Genomic DNA, 25,234 nt, shown 5'->3' on the forward strand with positions numbered 1-25,234 from the left:
TAACGCTCTCTACATGGGGCTACCTCTGAAAAGTGTTCGGAAACTTCAGATCGTGCAGAATGCAGCTGCGAAAACAATCATGGGCTTTCCCAAGTATACCCATATTTCACCAACACTCCGCAGTCTGCATTGGTTGCCGATCAGTTTCCGGTCACAATTCAAAGTGTTGGTTATGACCTATAAAGCCCTTCATGGCATCGGACCAGAATATCTCCGGGACCGCCTTCTGCCGCATGAATCCCAGCGACCGGTTAGGTCCCACAGAGTTAGCCTTCTGTGGGTCCCGTCAACTAAACAATGTCATTTGATGGGACCCAGGGGAAGAGCCTTCTCTGTGGTGGCCCCAGCCCTCTGGAACCAACTCCCTCCAGAGATCAGAATTGCCCCCACCCTCCTTGACTTTTGTAAACTTCTCAAAACCCACCTCTGCCATCAGGCATGGGGGAATTGAAATATCTTCCCCAGGCCTATATAATTTATGTATGGTGTGTTGTGTGCATGTTTTTTAAATTATGGGTTTTTAACTTCGTATTATTAGATTTGTATTGTACATTGTTTCTATCACTGCTGTGAGCCGCCCCGAGTCTACGGAGAGGGCCGGCATACAAATTTAATAAATAAATAAATAAATAAATAAACTCCCCATGCATGTACACATCCCTGTGCATATGCATAGGCCTCACTGAAACCTGGGAAAAAACGGCCAAACCAGAAGTTCAGAAAAATGGATTTCTGATTTGCCTTTTGTGCTGTTTTTCTCACTACAGAGGTTTCAGGGATATTTCCTGAAGCCTGGAGTGAGAAAAACAGCACAATGGGCAAACCAGAAGTCCATTTTTTGGAACTTCCAGTTTGCCCGTGGGGTCATTTTTCACACTCTGGGGCTTCAGGGAAGCTCCGGAGGGCAAAAAGGCCTTCCCCAAGGTCAAAAATCAGCTGGCCAGTTGAGCTAACATAGGTCAATACCTCATGTGTCCTCCGATATGGCTCCACGTGCCACTGTGGCACATGTGCCATAGATTCGCCATCATGGAAATATACATTCATATATACCAAGATTATGTGAATAATCAAGAATCTTCTTTAGAGACACACATATTAAAATATTGAAGGAAATGTCCAAGCCATCACCTTATTTATAATATTTTCCTAATACCCCAATAATCACTTTCTATATTAGGTCTTGAATTTGGAAACAATAGTTTTGATGCTTGGCAACTGCACAAAATGAGTTAAGGACTTTAGCTGTACTACTCAATATGACAACATCCAGTAAAGTTTTTGCCTTAGCATATTTTGCAGTCATGCCAAAAAAACCTGATTTAATGCTAACTAGGACATAATGAAGAATCCATGATTAGGAAAATCATGGCTTAGCATGCTGTGTGATGTCCCAATCAATGAGATTTAGGTTTACTGCCAATAGGAGGAAATGCAGAACATGGAGGTGGAGTCAAGAGAGGAATCAGCCTGGAGTTGTTATATTCACACAAGCAGTGCAGGCCCAGTTCCTTTTGAATTCTGTTAACTCTTATCTAGCACAAATTTAGTGCTGATCATTAGTTGAGTAGATTCTTGTATATAGGAATGAACAATAAATCAGCTTAACTGGAACTTAATATGTGGCCCTGATTCTTCATACCTGACACTGCATACAATTATGATATAAGATTCAGATAACAAATTTGTCTGTATAATTTATAATATAATATAGAGATATAGGATTGCAGAAGCTCATTGTATTCTCAACAATAGCTTTTCTTTCAACTGTAAAGCAGCTGTTCTATTTCTAATATGTAACAGGTAACTTCTTGTGGAACCCATCACATCCCTTCAATTCCTAGTAGACAAGCCTATATTCAATATGTGAATCTCAGAAACAGTACTGAACAATATATTTGTGAGACCAAAATTATGGACATAAGGCATAAATCATTGTGATTAAGTGGGTTGCCTTGCGATGCTGACCAATTTTACAAACTTTTTTGCAGCAGTTATAAGAACGTGCTGGTCATTAAGCACACATAGAAGTTGTTAAGCGAATCTATTTTATTGAAGTGGCATTTTTTGTTGGAAACCCAAAATAAATTCTAGAAACAGGCAAAAAACACAAAAAATCATGGTAGTATGACTTGGATAACGTGAATATCTATAATAATGCACCAATTGCCAAGTACCCAAAACATTGTATGACTGCTGAAACAAGGTGTAGAAACGTAGACATTGGGCCTTGAACACCTATTAGGGGATCTGTCATAACTGATCAATCACTAAGTTACTAGTCATTAAGCAAGGACTGCAGGAAAGATAACTCTGATGCATATAAAATATGCAAGACCCATTATATATTCTTCAACATTGTTTGAAAGTTTCTTTAAAAGTTCACTATGCAATAGTAGCATGAAATCAAAGTTATTTACTTAGACTATTGTAATGCTAGAAAAAGCCAGAAATCTTTGAGAAAAACAAAAATTAAGTACGTTACCCTATTGTCAATAAACTAAAGGTTAAAGCTATGAATGATTATAATTAAAGTTCACAAAGGTTAACCAATAAAAATGAAACTGAAGCCCAGAAAGACTGGGCTTTTAATCAGTGTATATTGACAGCTCAAAAGCCCTAAAGTTGAAAAAAGGGCACAGAAGTAAATAAGTCTGTAGATCAAAATGAAGATTAATTTATTTAAAAGTGAACAAAAAAATCCCAAGAAAATAGATAAACTGCAGTTCAACTTGTGAAGATTTTATTCAACTCTTTATCAGTTATCTTTTTCTTTTATTCATGTCAAGGAACGTTCTCTACAAAAATAAAAGCACTATTACCTTATGATTATAGTCTGTGAACGTGATTCATATTTGAAATTTGACAAAAAGAGTTGGTAATCTTGGATATGGAGCAGTTAAGTATGAGTTGCTTGTTTTTGTTATTCCTTCATGCTTTAATGGATTACTCATAAAACCTGTTTTCATAATCTATAATTCTGTGAGATTTTGTTTGCCATGTATAAGTGGTTCAGTGCATTGCTTTCCTTCATAGTAATTCTGTCTTCACATCTGTTACATTCCTGTGGGACTGTAACTCAATATACAGATATTGGACAGAAAACTAAGGCAACTTAAAACTTAATTGGCTTGGATTAAACACAAAATGCTGCTGATTGATCAGCTGATCTGTATATTTGGCTACTGAAAAGGAACATTCCTTTTATTTTTCATCAGTTCCCATCTGAATAATTGGAGGAATAACATCCCAAATACTGTTCCACATTAGGAACATCCAAAAGGAAAAAGGCCTAGCAGTTTAAACACCAGCTTCTGTAATCAACAGAAGTATGATTGACCATGGAAGTTCATCCTTTTTTGGTGAAAAGTACATTAAATGATGTAGCTGATAAACAATCTATGATGACTTGATGGAATGTCTAATATGTTAATTAACCAACTGATATTATCGGATGCCTGATGTCCTTTCATGAAACCAGATTGTGTAGGATATATTATTGAGGTAATGCATTTTGAAAACTTTATGCCAAGGCTGCTGTCAACATTTTGCAAGTATATTTACAGCTAAATTTAGGATTTGGAGAAGAACTCTGTCACTTTTCATTGATTTAATAGAATTAATTACTGAAGAGAATACCATGCTTGTTAAAGAGACATCTTAGTCAGAGTAATGTTTGGACATTTTATCTTTAAAAAATCTTTAGTTTATTCCATAAAGATGCTTGAATCTAGATTATACAGCTGACTAAAAAAGTATAAAGCATCTATGAGTTTTTTATTGCTTTTATCCTGAAAAATCATTTATTGCAGGAACATCATTTTGTTGGTATAGTTTCAACTTAGAAGACTATTTATCAATCAAATTTGTATACTGCCATAATTCACAAACACTCTTGCACACTCTCGCATATCTTCTCCAATCTGTACCTCTTATGAACTCTTTGTCTATTTTTGTAGATCTTTACTTATTTTTTCCTCTATCCAGCATGAATTAATTTAACTGACAGGTTGTCAATCACAAATCAATACCAAATAATAAAAATAATATAATTACAGTGTGCCTAATAAAGCATTTAAGATATTAAAAAAATACAAAGTCGACATTTTATTAATTTTTAATAAATGTATCCAGAATGTGGATACATTTATTAAAAATGTATCCACATTCTGCTAATGTGTCAGAGATACAGCAACCCCAGATAAACCCAAAATGCTTACAACCAGGATATAATATCTAACTATAATTTGTGGACTTGAAATGCAAATTAATTAAAACAACAACAACAACAAAAACCTAACCATACATAAAAAACTTTGCTGATAATAGGTAAAGCAACTATTCTTGAATGTGTCCCTTTCACACTATATCATGCATGACAAGGCTGTCATTAGCTGCAATACACAATTATTTGAAAGTAAAGTATGTTCTTTGAGTTTTATGAACTGATACTTACCTTCCAGATTCAAAAGTGAACCATGTTGAATCACGCCCATATCTTCTCAAAGAACTGAGAGGCCACATGACTAGTTTAACTTTAGCATTATGGATATCCCAGAGATAAATGTTTTCATGTGTGATTTGCATTGTACATTCACCATAGATATCTAAATTTGGTGTAGGCATAAGATATACATTGAATCGTTCTGGAAGACAGAAACAGAAATAATACAATCATAGTAAAATTGTGAACTGGTTTGAACTATGACCACAATTTTCCATTTTGCCAAATGATTGAAGCATTATTAAAATAAAAGTTATTTAAAGAGAAGAAGGGTATAATGGATTTAGAGGATGGGCTAATATTTTATTCCTACCACATTTGAAAAAAGAGTTGAGATCCTGTTGATGAAATAAACTTTGCCTGTTTTTATGAACTTCATAAAATTATATAATCACTTTCCTTTTTAGCATTTGTAATTTTAATTAGTTCCTTTACTGTCTTAGTAAGATGCATCTGTTTTCCCGATTTAAAGAACTTGGCACATTTTAGTAAGACTTGTAATACACACTTTAAGCTTTGAAAACTACTGTTAAATAAAAGAAAACATTGGAATTAAACTCTCTTTTTGTCAAGCATTCAGTTTCCATGTTTTCTTTGTGTAGATAAAGAGAGACAGTTAAAATATATTTCTCAAGTTGTTTTATTACATCACCTCCTAATTAACGTATCAAAAAGTGATAGGTAAGCAACTTTTTGTAGATAAACAAAGTGCTCTGCCAAAGCCATTTATTTAGTTACTTAATTTATTCTTATTGATTGGATGCATGCTACTATACAAACTTTTAATTTCAAATTATATACCGGTAATACTAAAATTTTGTCCCCAAAGATGCTTTTTCAAGAGGCAACTGGACTTATTTGCTTTGAACACTAAGCTGGAAATAAGCAACATAATTAATATGACATATTAGGCAATGAACAGGAATGAAAATTTGAAAAAGTCAGTTAATGAACAATTTCATGTACAATATTATTAAAGATGTCAAGCTAAGAATAAAGTTGCATATATTAATACAATATATACATATGTTTGTTTGCCCCTCATCTTCTCTCTCTCTCTCTCTCTCTCTCTCTCTCTCTCTCTCTCTCTCTATCTATCTATCTATCTATATATATATATCCCCTAGCCTATTTCATTTTACTTTATTGATAAGTTCTGATGTTAATTCACTAAGTTTTATACTTTCCATACAGATTTTCATATAGATGTATTTCTCACTAATCAATTTATGATGTAGTTTACAGGGCCTGTAAATTAAAAAAAAACATTAGTAATGTTTATTAAAATGTATTTTGGTTTTTTTATACTTTTCAAAATATATTGCTACCAACTCAGGCTTCTTCCATTACTTAAGTATACTGTATAGCCACTCCAGTTTATGTGAGATGTTTCTTTTTAAAGAATACAAACACTACTTTTTTAAAAAAAGAAGAAGTAAGAATTGATGTCAGTGCTTCCTGACATCAAAATTCCTACCTACATTTTCATAAACATAACCCATGGATTATATTACTAAAGCTATGTGGTAATACCATGTATGTAGATGATATTAAAGGTATTCTTCTTAATTATGGAAAGCTGGTTGAAGTATATTCTGATTACAATATTAACTGGAATTAACATAATCCACTATTCTAATTATTTTATTGTATCTGTAGACTATTGTAAGAGATTAGGAATTAACAATTTGTATAATTCTATAAACTACTTGAGTTTTGCATCTTTCTCAAAATTATTCACAATATGTTGAATTAAATACTTTCAAACATTTGGATGAAGATTCAAAAGACATCAGTTGATAGTTAAAAATACTATTGAGTCTTTGGGATAAGATTAAAGTTGCTAAATGTGTTTTGCATCAAGATTAATATATATTTTAATAGAGATCCAAAACATGTATTAGATATTTCACATATAGATTAACTTAATTAGATTTTCTTTTTTTACAGCAATTTAAAGCCTCTAGAGATTTTATTTCTTTATTTATTTTGCAAAATTGCAGTCACCTTGTAAGGATTTTCAGCTATATAATTGGGCTTTTATTTTTATTTATTAGAATAACATATTACAATTGTTTCCTTTTTTTGATCCATTTGAAAGGAAATATGTAAAGTCTTTGAATCATTACAAGCCTTAGGGACTGTATATTCTAAACTAGGATCTTATACTGTAATTTGAAAGGGCTAGGCCTATTTGGTTACTAATAGGTAAGTGGTAAGTTTTGATCCCAAGTCACATATGAAGAGGGCAATGTGAAATAACTCAATTTTAAAAATAATGGAACAGATTTTCAGCTGGAATATTTGGGTTGACAAGGGATTAATATTTCAAACCAGTTTATTCTTAATAGTTGGTTTAAAGATTTTAGGTCTAATTTGCTTTCAATATACACTTGGTAATGTATGCAACTGAAACAAATATTAACTAAACTGCATGGTCTATGTGCATTAATATGTTTTGGGCCACTTGCAACTTTGGTTTCTTTCAAAGATGCTGCACTTTAACAGAAACTCAGTCTTTTAAAAATTATTAAAAATTCAAATGAAAAGTAGAATTAATTATTTATCTGATCTGTTGAAGAAAGTTGGAATAGTACATTTTGGAAAATCAATGGATTATTTCAGGAAAATATTTTTTTTTTAAAGAAATGTTTGTTTTGAGGTATGGGAAGTGCTCTTTGAGAATACTAAAACACTTTAAAAACTTACAAAATGTATATTGAGAAACCAGATCAATTTTTTGTTGAATTCAAAATCATAAAGCAGTTGTCTGAATGGAGAATACTCTATCAATGTCCTGTATCTGTTTTCTGTATCTTTTATTTCATAGTTGCAATTAACTCCCAGCTGGCATCTGTTAATTTTTGTGAGTAGTTTAATTTCAGAATTTAGTATTTCATGAACAGTATTGTATCAAATCAAATCAAATCTAATCAATCTTTATTAGTTTTAGTCCAAGATATATCAATTAGTATTATAATTGGGAGGGCTTTAGATATCTTTTTTCTTGGAATCTAATTCAGTAAATCTGGAAAAAATATTTCTTGCCAGTTAAACTATTTGTGATTATTATTAGAAAAGAACATTTGGAAACACAGTTTGATCAAAAAGTCAGGATACATTTTATTTTATTTTATATTGAACATCAGTGTTTTAAAGTGAGTTGTCCTTAAAAAGAAACAATCCTGATTTGGCTAAATATTAGCTGTGAAACAAAGGAATGGAATCAATAGTAATTATCCAAGAGTAGAAGACAAATAAAAAGTATGTAGTGAAATTTAGAAGAATTAGTTCTAATTCTTCTAAATTTCACTACATACTTTTTATTTGTCTTCTACTCTTGGATAATTACTATTGATTCCATTCCTTTGTTTTGCAGCTGATAAAAAACCCTAGATGTTTGATATACCAAGCTACTGGTAAACATGACTATCACAAGAGATCCTGAAGTAAATCATTTTATTATGTCTCTCTTTTGTAACACTAATGACATTAAACATACAAAGAAACAAAAATCCTACTCCAGATCAATTCCAATTTTACCCATTGTAATCCAGAATTGAGTAAAATATACAAATGTGGTAATAAAATAAATAGAGATGTCCTGCCTTGCTCAAATCCTTGCTCAAGCCAAGGATGCAGAGTCATAAGGGGAATCCTTTATGCTATAATGCAAAAATATGAATTTAAGAATCAGCTAAAAGGAACTGAAATGTAAAATTAATGTGAATTAATAGAAGCTGAAATAAACGGGAGTAAATGTGACAGCGTAGATGAATGTGTTGCATATTTTCCAGTTCACAAAGGCAGAACCTCTGGGAGGTTTTACAAAACTGGCATTGTAAAAGAGTTGATGGTAAACTATCAAACCAGACTTTCAAATATACAGTGGTACCTTAGCCTACAAATACTTCTACTTATGTTCAAGATATTTTTGCCTCTTCTCAAGAACCATTTTCCACTCACAAACCCGAGCCTCTGAAACTGTAACCGGAAAAGGCAGGGAGAAGCCTCCATGAGGCCTCTCTAGGAATCTCCTGGGAAGAAACAGGGCCTCCACCCTCCCTGTGGTTTCCCCAATCGCACGCATTATTTGCTTTTACATTGATTCCTATGGGAAAAATTACTTCTTACAAACTTTTCTACTTAAGAACCTGGTCACGGAACGAATTAAGTTTGTAAGTAGAGGTACCACTGTACTCCTAATGTTTGGGAGATTTAGACAAATATATATAAATTGCTGGACTAGATCTTTAGGAATTCCTGAAGGGTGAATGGATCTCTGAGGTTTGAGTCCATCTATTTTCAGTACTGAATGTACAGAACCGGCCATCCTGCTATTTATTTAGCACAATTACTGCTTTGAGTCAACTCAGAAATGTAATTATATCTTAAAGAAAAAGAAGAAAATGCAAATAACTTTCAAATGACACAGTGAAATGAATGTGATAGTCTGTGATATCGAATGACATTCATAAATAAATACAATTAATAGAAGAGGGGATATTAGGCATGAAAAACAAAATATTCTTGTCAAATCTGCACTGGCTTTAAGATTCTGATTCCATAATATGAGCTCATTCATAATAAATGAGTAATTTAATGCGTTAGTTGGCAATCTAATCATACATATTTGCAAATGATATTTTAGGAATAACCCAAGAAATAAACTATAAAAGAACAGGCATCATCTGCTCTCCAGATCGTTTGGGCTATAATTCCATCTCTTGCCAGCCAGGACTGATGGAAATTGTAATTCAAAACGTAAGAAATATACCTGGATGTACAATCTGGTTTTGTAAGAACAATTATCTTATTTAGATGACCTACCTAGTCTGTGACCGTTCCATAATATGGATGAATTTGAAGAATAATTAATCAATAAATATTCATATGAAAATTAACATAATTATGTTAACTAACTTTGGTTAGAATAAAAGCATTCTCTGAATTTATAATTGCACAGAACTGAACTTGCTATAAATCAGATGACGATTTCTTTATTACTTTTTTTGCTTCCAGTACAATATGTTTATGTACAATTTTATCACTTTTTGCAACCTTAATTTGCTCCATTCAAGAGCTTCATTGCACAGAATGTTTTTTTTTAAATATATGGATATTAGCATACAATTATATTCCATTTCCTGATTCATATGCACATATAGGTGAATAATATGAATCAGCAAAAGGGTGTACTCCATCGGTAGATTGCTCCAAGTTTGGCCCAGTTCTTCAAACTTGTAGCGATGGCAGCGGGAGACTCTGCCCACCTTCCTGGGATATTTCTGGGCATGTGCAGAAGTATCGTGCATGAGCATGAACGGTAGCAACGGGATTTAAAATCACTACTGGTGTACTCCATTAATAATATCAGATTACTGTTGGTTCTAATTTGACTGACTGCTATGTAAAGGTAGCCATTGATAGTTTATTAGTAACTTAAACTGAAATATGGATGGTTCCTCCTGTGCTGGATTTCAGAATGGCCATCAAAATTTAGATTCTTCAGCAGACTTTTGGGGTAGGAAAGTAAGCTGTGCTTCATTTAGAATAATGTGGTTTATAATAAGCATAATTTTTATCTCAGCAACATTGTTATCTGTGTAGAAAACCTTTTATGTATATGTGATAGTCTAGAGGTTCAACTATTGCAACGCTCTCTACATGGGGCTACCTTTGAAGAACGTTCAGAAACTTCAGATTGTGTAAAATGCAGCTGCGTGAGCAGTCATGAGATCTGAGGTATCCATTTTTCTCCAGCACTCAGTGAGCTGCATTGATTGCCGATTGGTTTCAAAATGCAATTCAAAGTGTTGGTTATGACCTATAAAGCCCTACATGGCATTGGACCAGACTACTTATGGGAGCATCTTCTGCCTCATATATCCCAGCGGCCAGTCAGATCTCACAGAGTTGGCCTTCTCCAGGTCCTGTCAGCTAGACAACATTACCTAGCGGGACCTAGGGGAAGAGCTTTCTCAATGGTGGCCCCAGCCTTTTGGAACCAATTCCCTCCAGAGATTCGCACTGCCCCCCCCCTCTGCAAGTCTATAAAGACCTATTTTTGCCAACAGGCCTAGGGCCACTGAGACCAATATTGAGCCCCAGCTGATGAATGAATTCATGTTTGATTGCCTGAATACTAGTGACTTTATTTTTAAGAAATTGGGGTTTTAGTATGTATTTTAAATTTAGATTTCTACAATGTTATGTATTACTTTGTTGTGAGCCACCCTGAATCTGCGGAATAGAGTAGCATAGAAATCCATCCATCCATCCATCCATCCATCCATCCATCCATCCATCCATCCAATTAATTAATTAATTAATTAATTAATTAATTAATGTTGGTTTCAACTGAAGTAGCAGATCAGTTGCATAAAAGCTCTGCAAATAAATAATAAATTTGACCCTCTCTCAAGAAAATAATAATATTCAAACTAATAATTAAAATAGTAATTAAAACTTATGTCTCTCTCTTTGAAGTATTTTGCACATAAAACTGATGAATTGTATTAAAACCTAATCTAGTGGTTTCGTCTAGTGATTAAGTACCAAATTAAAAACCAGGAGAACGTGAGTTCTAGTCCTGGTTTAGGTGGGGAAACTGGCTGGATGATTTAGAGCAGTCATTCTCTCTCAATTCAACTCATTTCACAGGCTTGTGACTGTGAAAAAATAGGAGGAGTAGGTATGTCTGTTGCCTTGAATAACTTAAAAAAATAAAGGTACAATTACATATAAATTATATATATGTAAATGTAAACTGTTATTTTTTTTAAAAGTTAGTTTCTTAAATACAATTCCGATTCCAGCCTAGGACACAGTTTAGATATCAGAAGTCCTTTTTGTAATGAAAAACTAGTCAAATGCATCCTATGTATTGTTGAATAAAAGGGAAAATATTTCTTAATTAAATTATTTCATTCAATAAAACCTTGCAATAGTCATTAATATTTTATCCAGTCTTCTGATTGTGCATTTATATTTTGTTTTGTCTTGATAAAGATACAAAGCACAGCTAGGTTTCCTAAGTGAGTCACTCACTTAGGAAACCTAGCTGTGCTTTGCTATCTTTATCAAGAGCAATTAAAAATATATTTGTAAAAAAAAAAAGGATTCAATGCATTTGCTAATGTTCCTGTTATAGATGGTTTATCCCGTCCTGATACCTGATTTAAATTTATTAATAAAGATTTTGCATCATGTCTTGCTGTGTGTAGCAACCGTAATGCTTGCTTTTCTTTCTAGAGTTAAGGTGACAGCTAGCTTTAGCTCTGCTAATTTAAATGCAAATTTTGGCACTGGGGGATATTTATCAAAATTGCAATGTCTAGGGTAGTGAAACAAATGATTCAATTCTGCATATTGCTAAAACATCCATTTTGTTCGGGTCTTGATTTTAAATGCTGCTGTTAATTATCGCTACTTGGAGTCTTACGGGTACATTATGAATGGAGAACCTGGGGATAATGTCCTAAATAGATTTGTTTTAAAACAGTTGTTTAATCCAGAACAATAAATATGTTTTCGTTATCTATACTGAATAAATACATAAGATAAATAAGTGTTGGTTTCTTTATTTTGACTGTGGTCTATTGGCAATTTAAAATTGCCAATTCTAACCTGATGCCTCAATTGACATTTGTGCCGATATATTGCAGCAGAGGCGGAGTAACGACACGGACACAAGAGCTGGATTTAAACTGGGTCATTTTTATTAATTAAATTTGCATAATTTATTTAAATAAATTTGCATAAATTAACTATAACCCTAAACAAGGACCCGCAGGGTCACACAATTGCTTCCCGGGTGGAAAATGATGTCATAAAAACTTTCGGGGCAACATATGGACATAGCTCCATGTTGATCCAGGTGAGGGGCCCCACCCTCACCTGACTCACTGCCATGCACTTGCATGTGGGAGGTCCCGCTGTCTATCCCATACAAGGGGGAAGCGATGGGCAGGACCCAAAGACAGGTTCCCCCCAATTGCTCAGGTCACTTCCACCATAAGCCTTTGGAGAGAACCTGTCAATCATCCCCAAAGATGCCCAATGGAGAACACGCAGTTGCTAAACCACCACCCAGTTTTCCACCCCAACCTGCCTACCCAAATGACCAAAGGTATGCCAATTAGCCTGAACATGAGCGAAGCACCCCCTAGCCGCGTATCCGTCACCGCAGTGTGGAATAGGTGAAAAAACGGTCGCAGAAAATACCGCGACTGCCAAAAATTCCTATTCAGCCCCCCGAGGGGTGACCCTCACTGGCACACTGAAAGATAGGGAGGGCGGGTGGGTGTTCGCCTCTTGTCATCCAGGGCGAAAAGGAGGCCCTGGAGCCTGCCCAGCCCTTTTATAGGGCTGCAGGCTCCGCCCTGGATGATGTCACTGGGAAGGCCAAAGCCTTCCCAGGAGGTGGCCGAGATCTCACGAAATATCACGAGATCTCGGCCAAAAACAAGATGGCGGCCGCGCCAGAGGCCGTGTCTCCCTGGCCCTGTGGCAAAATGGGCCGGGGATCAATCACCGGCCTGATATTCTTTGGCCTGAGTTGGCTCAAGAGAGTCCTACAAAAAACTCAGAAACATTTCAGCCTGCTGTCCGAAAGATGCTTTTTCATATCATTCCAATTTTAGTATAGCACGCACCCAAAGGCATCAGAAGAAGCTTCTTGGATGAGAAACGAAATGTTTTCAAAGAAAGTCCAGTTCCTTCTTGGTAAAACACCTCTGGGATAATCATTATCTGGATGAATGAGAATCCCCATAGACATTTCAGCCTGCTCTTCACCAAATTATGATTTTGCTTATAGCATTAGTAAAACTGTCTCAGGTCCATTCTGAGAAGTCTTACACCAAATTTTCAAAAGTTCCATGGAATTTCAGAAACTATAGAGAGTTCTGTCTCTAGTCTTAGTGAAAATCATTGATATTGCTTGCTTTTCACTGCAAATTTATTCAGAAAATATTTCATAGTGACAATTATTCTTTATGTAGTAATGTCTGTATTTTCAGAATATGATTAAAAAAAAACCTTTTGGCACCTTCCTTGCCTTGTAAATTACTCATAAATCACAACTTACTTTAGTCCATAGTTTTGAAGGAAGTCAAACCTCCATAATAAATTTTACTGACCTTATCTGAACTGCACCCATTAGTAAAATCAACTATTTATATGGCACATAAATATCCCAATAAGCCTAACAATTTGACAAATGAGCTTCTAATTTTGAAGTATGTTAGGCAGATTACCTAAACACATACCATTTTGCTCTCTTTGAACTCCAGCAGCAAGTAGATCCGGTTCACCAAGGCTTATATCATTAAGTCTAGTTCCAAGACATTCTATGCAAAGATGCTTGCACCACTCTTCTGCTTCAAGCTCTGAAAGAAAAAAAAAAACCCCAATGTACCAGGAATCTTATCAATAGAATAATATCATTCATAGGGGATTGTGGAACAAATCAAGTACAGTAAGTTCTTAATGATGAATGTGAGAAGAGACTGCCAAGAAAGAAAGAAAGAAAGAAAGAAAGAAAGAAAGAAAGAAGAAAGAAGGAAGGAAGGAAGGAAGGAAGGAAGGAAGGAAGGAAGAAACAGAAATAGATAGATAGATAGATAGATAGATAGATAGATAGATAGATAGATAGATAGATAGATAGATAAATAAATTGCAGATTGGTTTCTGGACATAATTCAAAGTTTGGTTATGACCTATAAAGCCCTACATGGCATAGGACCAGATTATCTGTGAGACCGCCTTCTGCCGCACGAATCCCAGTGTCTGGTGAGGTCCCACAGAGTTGGTCTTGTCAAGGTCCCGTCAACTAGACAATGTCAGCTGGCGGTACCTAGGGGAAGGGCCTTCTCTGTGAGGGCCCCGGCCCTCTGGAATCAGCTCCCTCCAGAGATTCGCACTGCTCCCACCCTACCTGCTTTCTGAAAAAGTTTGAAGACTTATCTTTGCTGCCAGATCTGGGGCCATTAGATCTCTCCCCTCCTGACCAGCGAATGTGTTTAGAATGATCTATGGATTGAGTGAATGAGAATTGAATGTTTTTAAGCTTTTAGGATGTTTTTTAAGTCTTGGATCAAATTGCTTTTTTAAGTCTTGGATCAAATTGTTTTATTATGTATGACTGTAACTTGTTGCGTATATCCTAAGATTTTTATTAATATTGCTTCTTCATTGCTTATTTGACCCCTATGACAATCATTAAGTGTTGTATCACATGATTCTTGACAAATGTATATTTTATTTTATGTACGTTGAGAGCATATGCACCAAGACAAATTCCTTGTGTGTCTAATCACACTTGGCCAATAAAAATTCTATTCTATTCTATTCTATTCTATTCTATTCTATTCTATGTTTGTGGTGAGCCAACCTGAGAGAAGGGTAGCATACAAATCCAGTAAATAAATAAATAAACTACTTAAAAAATTGAAATCACAAAAGGTTAAGTATCTATAAATATTGTACGTTAGTTACAATAGACCAAAGAGGAAGAAACTATCTATGTTTTCCCTAGTTTTCATTTTTTAATTCTTAAATAACAAATAGTGGAGATTTTGGGACGTCACTCAAGAGACTCAAACCTTTTCTCACATTGTTAAAATAATTTAATCTGCATAATGTGCTTTATGGATAATTTTTCTTAAACAAAATGAGCACTAACTGTATCATCACAGTAATTCCTTTATCCGCTTACTGATTATTTTATTTGCATACAAATTATTTTCTTTCTTTTTTCCTTTTACTTGCTAGTGCTCTTTTTAATGATTAATGAATGAATTTAAGGAAAAAATTACCTGGGACAAGTTTATGGTAATATTGCGGAGATGAATCTCCAGGCTACATTACTTCCCTTCCTCCACCAGAAGCATTGGTGCTGAAATCCCCCTCTCCAAAGGCCAGAGAGACTCCAATATTAGCTTTAGAATGAAGTTCCAGGAGAGTCACTGCAGATCAATGGAATGATTAGCCTATCAAAAGAATCCATAGATTGTCCCAAAAGGCCAGTTTCATGTATAGTTTCATACAGTTTGATGCAGAGGTGGGTTCCTCCTGGTTTGGACTGGTCCGACCGAATTTGTAGCGAACCTCTAGTGATGCCTGTCACGCTGAATATTGCCAGTCCCAGAGACATTCAGTAATTAAAGAGTTAACTTTGTGTGCTTTACTAAGATCCTCCTATTATGATGTAATATCCTGCCAAAAACTAACATCACTTCCTCCTTCTTCATCCTAAAACTCCATTCTCTCTTTTTACCTCTATCATGTGAAGACATATTCGTTGTGTTGTACCTCATGACATGTTTTATTTTTCTACTTTTATAATAAAAGAAATCTTGCTTTGAACAAATGACTCAAGGCTTAATCCATCTCCTCCGCGGGGTTAATGTTCTAACGGACATTAATCACTTTCAAACCGCGACAATGTCATGATGAACTGTTAGGTTGGTGCCAGTCTGTGGATGCCACCACCTTTTCTTAAATTTTTTTTTCTTTTGAGCATGCACAGAAGCTGAGTTTCCAGCACTGCACATGTGTTGCCATCTTGTTTATCACTCTTTTTGGGGGGATTAAATTTTTTTTTTCCACTGCACATATGCACCCGTGAAGTTTGGCCACGCGGCACAGGAGGAAGCAAACCGTCAGTGAGCTAAGTTAGAACCCACCCCTGGTTTTCATGTATAGTATTTATACAGTTTCATCCAGACATTTCCTGTATAATGTTGCCAATTGTTACCATGGATTTGCAAATAACAAAAATGTTTGACCACTTAGACCAGTGGTAGGTTGCTCTCAGTTTGGACCAGTTCTTAGAACCAGTAGCAACAGCGGTGGGAGACTCTGCTCACCCACCAGGGATGCTTCTGCACAAGTAATTCAGAACCCACTACCGACTTAGACCCAAGTATGGAGTTTATGGCTTAGAAGGGATCTGCACAAATGTGTTGATCCCCAATCTCCTGTAATAATGTCCCTAGTGCCTTGGCCTTTCATTCCTACACTCATTGCTACTTAAACGTGGGACCCACTCTCCTCATCTCCAGTTCCTCTTTCTGTATCATGTTCAACTTCTGCTATATCTCCATATGAGAGTTCCTGTGCTCAGTCACTCAGGTCCTGGTCTTCTCACATTAATATTTTCTCACGTTGCTTCTGATTCTTCCCCCAACTAACCTCAGATTCTGCCCCTTTGTTCTTGTGTCGACTTTCCTGTTAAAAACACTTCCCTCCTGAACCTTATTTAACCCTGTAATGTATTTAAATGTTTCTATCATGTCCCCCCTTTCCCTTCTGTCCTCCAGACTATAAAGATTGAGTTAATTAATTAAGTCTTTCCTGATAAGTTTTATGCTTAAGACCTTCCACCATTTTTGTAGCTTGTCTTTGGACCCATTCAATTTTATCAATGCAAACAATTCTTGGGGGCCCCCAGGGCGGCCCATGTCACACCAACTTAAGGTGCGGCTATTAGTTTAAAGCCCTTTAGGCATGGGTCCAAATTATCCAACATATCTCATTGTAATGGGATTATCTGCCCCATCTGCACCAGTAGAACAGACAAGCTGCATATCCCATCTGCTGTGCCTCCCACTGCATTCACCTCGTCCTTTTGAAAGGGCCTGAATATCTGGATCTGCCAATTTGCTTAGAGCCGTGATGGGAGCTTGTCATACTGGATTGATATAAGACTATACTGCCATTTTGTGTATTTCTTAAAGAATGGTGTGGTGCAGTGATTAAAAGGCAATAATGCAGGCTATTTCTGCTGACTGCCAGCAGTTTGGCAGTTTGATCCTGATTGGTTCAAGATTGACTCAGCCTTCCATCCTTCTGAGGTTGGTAAAATGAGGATCCAGAATGTTGGAGGGCAGTATGCTGACTCTGTAAATTGTTTAGAGAAGGCTGTAAGTAAGCGGTATATAAGACTAAGTGCTGTTGCTATCTTGCTTTTTTTCTTTTTTCTTACCATCTTTCTTAATTTTACTTACATTTTTATTTTATTTTAACAGTTTAATGTTTATCTTGTTGTTTTTATTTGGCTGTAAATCACCTAGAGTCACCTCTAGGTGAGATGAATATAAATTTAATAAATAAAATAATATATAATTCAGCTTAAAGATACCACTATGCAGGGGTGCTTCTCTAGGCCCAATGAAGCAAATTTCCTCTATTTAATCAAGTCAAAGCTCCCTACCATGAATACAACTACAGTGGTACCGCGTGATACGAACCCCTCGTGATACGAACCCAGGGTTCGGAAATTTTTTGCCTCTTTTTACGAACTTTTTTCGGCTTACGAACCCACCGCAGATCGCAAAATGGCGCTCCGCTGGCCGCCGCCACCCAGCTGTCACCTTTTAAAACAGCCGGGGGGGCTTCTCAGCGTTCTCCCGAACCCAAACCCAAACTTTTCGGATTCGGGTTCCGGACACTGCCAAGAAGCGCCACCGCCCAGCTGTCACCTTCTGAAACATGGCCTCCAGGAAGGACGTTTTCGTGATGTCAAAGCTCTGCCCATGGAATTCCCTATTGGGATTCCCCACCTCCTTTCCAGCCTCCAGATCGGCCAAAAACGCCGCTGCCAATTGCAAAAACGGTGCTCCGGAACCCGTTCGGAAGAATGCCGAGAAGCCCCCTGGCTGTTTCAGAAGGTGACAGCTGGGCGGCGGCGCTTCTCGGCGGCCTCCCAAACCCGAAAAGTTCGGGTTCGGGTTCGGGAGAACGCCGAGAAGCCCCCCGGCTGTTTTAAAAGGTGACAGCCAGGCGGCGGCGCCCAGCGGAGTGCCATTTTGCAATTTTTCCCCCTTTGCATGCATTAATCGCTTTTACAAACCTACTTCCGAAACCAATTAAGTTCGTAAGACAAGGTATTACTGTACTTACTCTCAGTTAAAGATAACTGTTAAAGTGCAATGTCTAAAACTCTTATGAAGCAGTTTTCAGTGAGAATTTCTTCTGGAATTTGCATTGAGAGCCTTCTAAGAAATTTTTAAAAAATGTCTTTCAGTATTTTGCACCAACCAGAATTGTCAGCATGTAAAAGAATGAAGCCACATATTGTAGGAAGACCCCCTCTCTAAAATAAAATATTATTTATTCTTAATGTTAAAAAGAAGAACAGAATATTTTCCCTGAATGAAAAGAAGGAACATCAATGTCTTCCTGCTTTAGAAGAGCAGCCTCAAGCAGAAACCCAGAGAGGCTAGTCTTTAGAAATGGATATTTTATATCCATTCAGAAAGCTGGCCCACTCTATTCATAAGCAAAGAAAAACCAGAAACTCCAAATAAGTAACACAATAGGCAAGGAGCAGAAACTGACAAGATTAGCTCATACCAAAAAAACACCCCTAGCTAGGATTTGCATTTTTTTTCTTTTTTTGCCTACACGACCCATAGAAATTTGGCAACAGCCTTTAAAATATTAAAGGAATATTCTTGCACAGGAGCAGGCATTTCTATCACCCAAATAATGTGTAAAAGCCCACCTACTCTCAACCCCATTTTGTCAGCCACCCCAGAAACATGCAGCTGTCACTACTTTCTGGCTGCCAAATAAACAGAGCCCCCCTTTCCTGCAATCGGCCTTCATTTTATATCCAGCCTCTTTCTCTCAGTTTGGAACTGGGCCTTATACGTTTTTGGGCATAGAAGTGATACTGCCAAGGACAAGAAAATTGTGATCTTTAGATGATATCAAAGAAAGAGGTTCTGGGAATTTTCATTCCTGATCTTTATGAATAAATTTTACCAAAAGTTCTTTTTTTTTTTAATGGTACGCAATGGGGATGATGTTTGATGTCTTTGTCCACTCCTGCAGCTGACAATACAAACTGAGATCTCAAAGAAGGCAGAGCTATGGGATTGAGGACTTGCAACTTTATTTATAAAGGCTTTATAAGAAGGTACTTGAAGGAAGAAGAGAGGTTCAGCAAAGTCTCTGGAGACTGGCTGCATAATTGATGAAGTTGGGAAATATAAATTCTACTTTCTTCTTTTTAAATCGCTTGTCATCAATATCTTCTCAGTGCAGTGAGAAATCAATACACTGACCATATGCTTTAGCCATCCAAATCTTCTGTTCCCCGATTAGGAACCTTAACCGTAGTAACTTAAGGTTAGCTACAGCTCAAGATAAATACTCTTGAATACTCTTTAAATCATTAAGTTTTCAGGTTAATTTCCCCCATCTTTTAAAAATACAGTTTTAGAAAACTAAGTGTACTATTTCAGGTTTCAAGAGTTAACAATGCAGCAAAGGACTGTAAGAAAAGAAAAAGGCTTCATTGAAAACTTTGCTTTGAAATACTAGTGCAAGGGAGTGCAAGGTACTAGTACAATCATCACGGCTGATTGGATCTCTTCTATGGATAAAAAACGGGTTCCTTTCATGGCTGGAAACAAAAAGGTGACGTCAGGACTATAGGGCAGGTGGGGCAGCGTTGGCACCTGGTGTTTGGCCAGGAACTCGCGGACTCGTATTGCGTTGTGGCAAGGCACATTTTTTGTCCATAGAAGAGATCCAATCAGCCGTGACGAACACCTTGCGAGAGGTCCCCAAAGACACCTTCCAGGGTGCATACCGGTCATGGCTGGAAAAAATGTGTAGAGGCCCAAGGACAGTACTTTGAAGAATTTTAAGTGTTTGTGCAAATATGTTCAATAAATTACTTTTTAAAAAATTGCATTACTTTTGGAATGCACCCTGTATGTCCAGGTGGGTGGGTGGGCAGGGCCACCCACAGTCAGCACAACTGATTCACCCAATTGGGATAGAATCGGCTCAATACCACCACTGCTCAGAGGGCATCAAGGACCCTTCATGTTAACCAAGAGCTACAAATATTCTCCTTTCTTAGTATCGTTAGTTAGAAAGTTTACTCTTTTGCTTAATGAGAAACCCAGGACAATTTCAGTGTTTTGCTGTCTTCTCTTCTTCTGTCTGATGGGGAAGTTAGGGAGGACCTACATCAGCATCACCGGACTTTTCAAGTTGCTCAGATGATAACGGTGTTTGTTCAACTTGGTAGGATTCCCAGGTTTGTGCTCCATATAGTCACCTTGAGCAGAAAAGAAACTTGGAATATTCTGGTCTTTATCATCTTCAGCTGAATACATTTTTTCACTTAAACCTAGTCATTATTATCACCTTATATATAAGTTGTAAAGAATTACAGAAAAACGTATCCTGGATTCAGTACAAAATTGCCTTTTGACAATTTCTTTGGATTGGGATGAATATAAATCTGATCTTTGATAAGCCTGTATACAACAAACCTTCTACATTAGAGCTTTATTGGGGTGCAATTAGACATTTACAGTGTTTATTTTTTTAAAAACAAAGTATAGAAAAACCTGCACATTATATCTGAAACCAGAATGAGACCACATTTGGAATACTGTGTTCAGTTCTGGAGACCTCACCTACAAAAAGATATTGACAAAATTGAACGGGTCCAAAGACGGGCTACAAGAATGGTGGAAAGTCTTAAGCATAAAAACTATCAGGAAAGACTTAATGAACTCAATCTGTATAGTCTGGAGGACCAAAGGAAAAGGGGGGACATGATTGAAACATTTAAATATGTCAAAGGGTTAAATAAGGTTCAGGAGGGAAGTGTTTCTAATAGGAAAATGAACACAAGAACAAGGGGACACAATCTGAAGTTAGTTGGGGGAAAGATCAAAAGCAACATGAGAAAATATTATTTTACTGAAAGAGTAGTAGATGCTTGGAACAAACTTCCAGCAGATGTGGCTGGTAAAACCACAGTAACTGAATTTAAACATGCCTGGGATAAACATAGATCCATCCTAAGATAAAATACAAAAAATAGTATAAGGGCAGACTAGATGGATCATGAGGTCTTTTTCTGCCGCCAGTCTTCTATGTTTCTGTTTCTATAACATGAATAATAATAATAATAATTAATAATAATAATTTATTAGATTTGTATGCCGCCCCTCTCCGAGGACTCAGAGCAGAATTACAATGTATATGAATCCCAATGGATATTTAATTAATATAAATTTTATCAATATTGCACCTGTATTTTGCATAATGTATTTACATTATGTAATGTATCTGCATTTTAAGTAATTGATTTAAAAATGACAATGCATATATAATTATTTTAATCCAAAATACTATTTTGCCAAGTAGTGAGCATATTAGAGAAAACGAGAAAACAGCACTTGTCTTTGGAAAGTAGGTTAGCTCATTGAAGAAATCTGTAAAAGTATGACCCATTGACTACCACAACTTCAAGACTCTTCTGAGAATAATACACATTTAGAAACAACACACAAAATGACATAAATTTATATATGGAATTTAAACTATTGACAGATGATGCATGAGTTTCTGGGTTTGGAGAGATTCCAGTGAATAACATGGTAATTTACTGCATCTAACCTGAAATGCCAGATCTATTTTTCATTTTCTGTTTTCTGTCACTGTTTGGTCTCACTTGCATTTGGCTATTTATGTTGTATTTGCAGTACAGGCAGCTGTAAATAGATTAATCATTTGGGGACTTTTTCTGAGATTCAGCATCCTTTACTGGCTGAAAGTCTGCTAAAATGACTGGAATACTTAATTCTAATACACAGTACAATAACTTATCTAACGGTGAGTTCTTGTGCTGAAGGCAATATAGTCTAAATAATGCTACTGAGAAATGGAAGACAGTTATTAGCATGCTTGGGGGATTGCAGGTATAACTTTAAAAGAAATAAACACACAGATATAAGGGAACAGTCCTAAACCCGCAATATATATTTACAATTAGACATCTTGATATGAAAAGACAGGAAGGGAAGAACAGAGTGAACAGAGTGCCACAGAATAAAGCCTAGCCCTGTAGTCCAAAAACTGCCCAATGGGCAAACCGGAAGTTTGGAAAAATGGACTTCTGGTTTGCCCATTGAGCTGTTTTTTGCACTTCAGAGTCTTCAGGCAAGCTTCCCGAAGCCTCGGAGTGTGAAAAACAGCACAATGGGCAAACCGAGAGTTTGGAAGACAGACTTCTTCCTACCCTCAAAACGACACTATAGAGCAGCGTTTCCCAACCGGTGTGCCGCGGCACACTAGTGTGCCGCGAGACACCGCCAGGTGTGCCGCCTAGGCGGGGTGCTGCGGTGCCTCCGACCTCTCGGCTCCTGCCCGATGCCGCGGTTTCTGGGGCTCTCCTGCTGGGCCCCAAAGAAGGAAGGCAGGAAGAAGGAGAGCTCCATTCTTCGCGCCTTTTTCCCGCCTTCCTTCTTTGGGGCCCAGCAGGAGAGCGCCAGAAACCACGGCATCGAGCAGGAACCGGGAGGTCGGAGGCACCGGCACGGCAGCGCCCCGCCCAGCTGAAGCTTCCCTGTCATCGTCGGCACACCTGGCCATGTCGTCGTCGGCAAGTGTCCTTTGGGGCCCGGCGGGAGGGCACTGGCGGTGGGAGCGGGGGGGGGCGCGGCTGCAGCGGCGCAGGCAGTCGCAGGGAGATGGCGGGGGGCGGCTAAAGCGGCCCCGGGCACCGTTCCCTGTAGGCTTTTCCAGGGGCGCGCCTGCCGGATTTCCCTCCGCGCGGCTGGGGACGCGGATCCACCGCCCTCGCCAGCCCGATCTCCCTCCACCCGGCTGGGGAGGTGGATTCGCCGCCCCCGCCAGCCCGATCTCCCTCCAGTGGCTGGTGACGCAGATCTACCGCCCTCACCAGCCTGATCTCCCTCCGTGGGGGGGTGGGGGGCGACGAACCGACGACCGGGGGCTGTCCGTCCATGTTGGGTGGTGCAGGGCAGGCACAGGCAGCCCCAGGGGAGAACAAGGGAGGGAGAGAAAGGAAAGAGAGAGTAAGGGAGGGAGAGAAAATTGAATGAAGGAGGGAGAGAAAGAAAGAGTAAGAAGTAGAAAGGATAGAGAAAAAGGAAGAGAAAGGGAGGGGGAGAAAGGAAAGAGGGAGGAAGGGGGGGAGAGAAAATTGAATGAAGGAGGGAGAGAAAGAAAGAGTAAGAAGTAGAAAGGATAGAGAAAAAGGAAGAGAAAGGGAGGGAGAGAAAGGAAAGAGAGAAAGGGAGGGAGAGAAAATTGAATGAAGGAGGGAGAGAAAGAAAGAGGGAGAGAAAGGAAAGAGGGAGAGAAAGGAAAGAGAAAGGGAGGGAGAGGAAGGAAAGAGATGAGAGAGGAAGGAGGAGACAGAATGAGAGGAAGGAAGGAAGAGAGAAAGAAAGAGGGATGGAGAGAGAAAGGAAGGAAGAGAGAGAAAGAGGGAGGGAGAGAGAAATAGAGCGAAAGGGAGGAAGAGAGATTTTTTTTGTCCAAACTTTTTTTAGCGCCCCCCCCTCCATGTTCCCCAGGATTTTGAAAATATGAAAAATGTGCCGCGGCTCCAAAAAGGTTGGGAAACACTGCTATAGAGCACTACACGCCAAGACAAATAGACACAAGAATAGTTTTTCCTAAACACCATCACTCTGCTAAACAAATAATTCCCTCACCACTGTCAAACTATTCACTAAGGCTGAATCACTACTACTATTAGTCTTCTCATTGTTCCTAATCCATCTCCTCCCACTTATGACTATATGATTGTAACTTGTTGCTTGTGTCCTTAAGATTTATATTAATTGTGATTGTTTCCTGATTTCTTATTTGTACCTTATGACAATCATTAAGTGTTGTATCTCTTGATTCTTGACAAATGTATTTTTCCTTTTATGTACACTGATATCATGTGCACCAAAGACAAATTCCTTGTGTATCCAATCATAAAGCATTCTCTCTTCTTCTCTCCTCTCCTCTCTTATTATTCTCTTCTCTTCCTTTTGAAAGCTAATATATTATATCACTACCACTGTTTTCAAAAGTTTCTATCAACAATATATTGCTCATCTAATACCATTTTCATTGCATGATTTGCTATTTGCCAATTCTTTAAATCCAGCAATTTTTAAAACATTAAAATCAAGTGGACCAATAGTTTCACTCTAATGTTAACAAATATTGGCAAATACTGTGAAATATTGGTAGTATGCTTTTTAAAAGATCAACAATGAATCTGAGCAGCCCCAGGGTTTGAGACTATTATAGATTTTAGTCAAAGTGATGGGTAAAAATTATTGACTTAGTTGAAAAATATGGTGACTCTCCATTTTTGAAAAATTAAACTAATCATATTTGAAATTCACTTGACCAATATCCAGCTGCCAAAGAGTCTTCTAATTAATAAACTGGAATAACTAACCTGAAAAAATATATTCCCACCAGATGTGATACATTCATTTGCAATAGGTTTACAAGATGTATTGAAATCGTCTCACTCTTTTTTAAAATTTGAAATTTCTCTAACTGTTTTCTGCATCATCTATGAAACATCAGTTGCCGTTAATGTAGTAGAGCTTTAATTTCTTTCGGCACTGCCATCCTGAATATGTATTACATAAAAAAGACAGAAAAGAATTGCAAAACACCCTAAATAATTTTTTAAAAATAAAACCCTTATGAAATTAGCTCCAGGCCAGGGATTTGGTGACTTTTCAGAATTTGCTGAATGACAGTTTTTATAATCTTTGATCACTGACGATTTAAGATTAGTCTGAAGAAACATCTGGAGCATGTCATTCCTGATATAGCCCAATTAGCTGCATTTAAATAATAATAATCTAATTTTTCCCAAATAATCTTGGTTTAAGTTAAGTGGAATTAGCCTACGTTTGTACTTTT

The 25,234-nt window shown here is 37.2% G+C and overlaps 1 protein-coding gene across 1 annotated transcript in view; it reads right to left on the bottom strand.

The window, feature by feature from the left end:
* The window catches only part of DOK6 (docking protein 6), a 158,881-nt gene that overhangs the window by 59,224 nt on the left and 74,423 nt on the right, over positions 1–25,234 (bottom strand). Inside the window, exons 4-5 of the mRNA XM_070748635.1 lie at positions 13,777–13,896; positions 4,457–4,646 (exon numbers count right to left, since the gene is read on the bottom strand). Coding sequence (XP_070604736.1) covers positions 4,457–4,646; positions 13,777–13,896 — 310 coding nt within the window. The remainder of the gene's footprint in view (positions 1–4,456; positions 4,647–13,776; positions 13,897–25,234) is intronic.

The sequence above is a fragment of the Erythrolamprus reginae genome, chromosome 3 (assembly GCF_031021105.1).
Source record: "Erythrolamprus reginae isolate rEryReg1 chromosome 3, rEryReg1.hap1, whole genome shotgun sequence".
In the NCBI taxonomy this organism is placed as follows: Eukaryota; Metazoa; Chordata; class Lepidosauria; order Squamata; family Dipsadidae; genus Erythrolamprus; species Erythrolamprus reginae.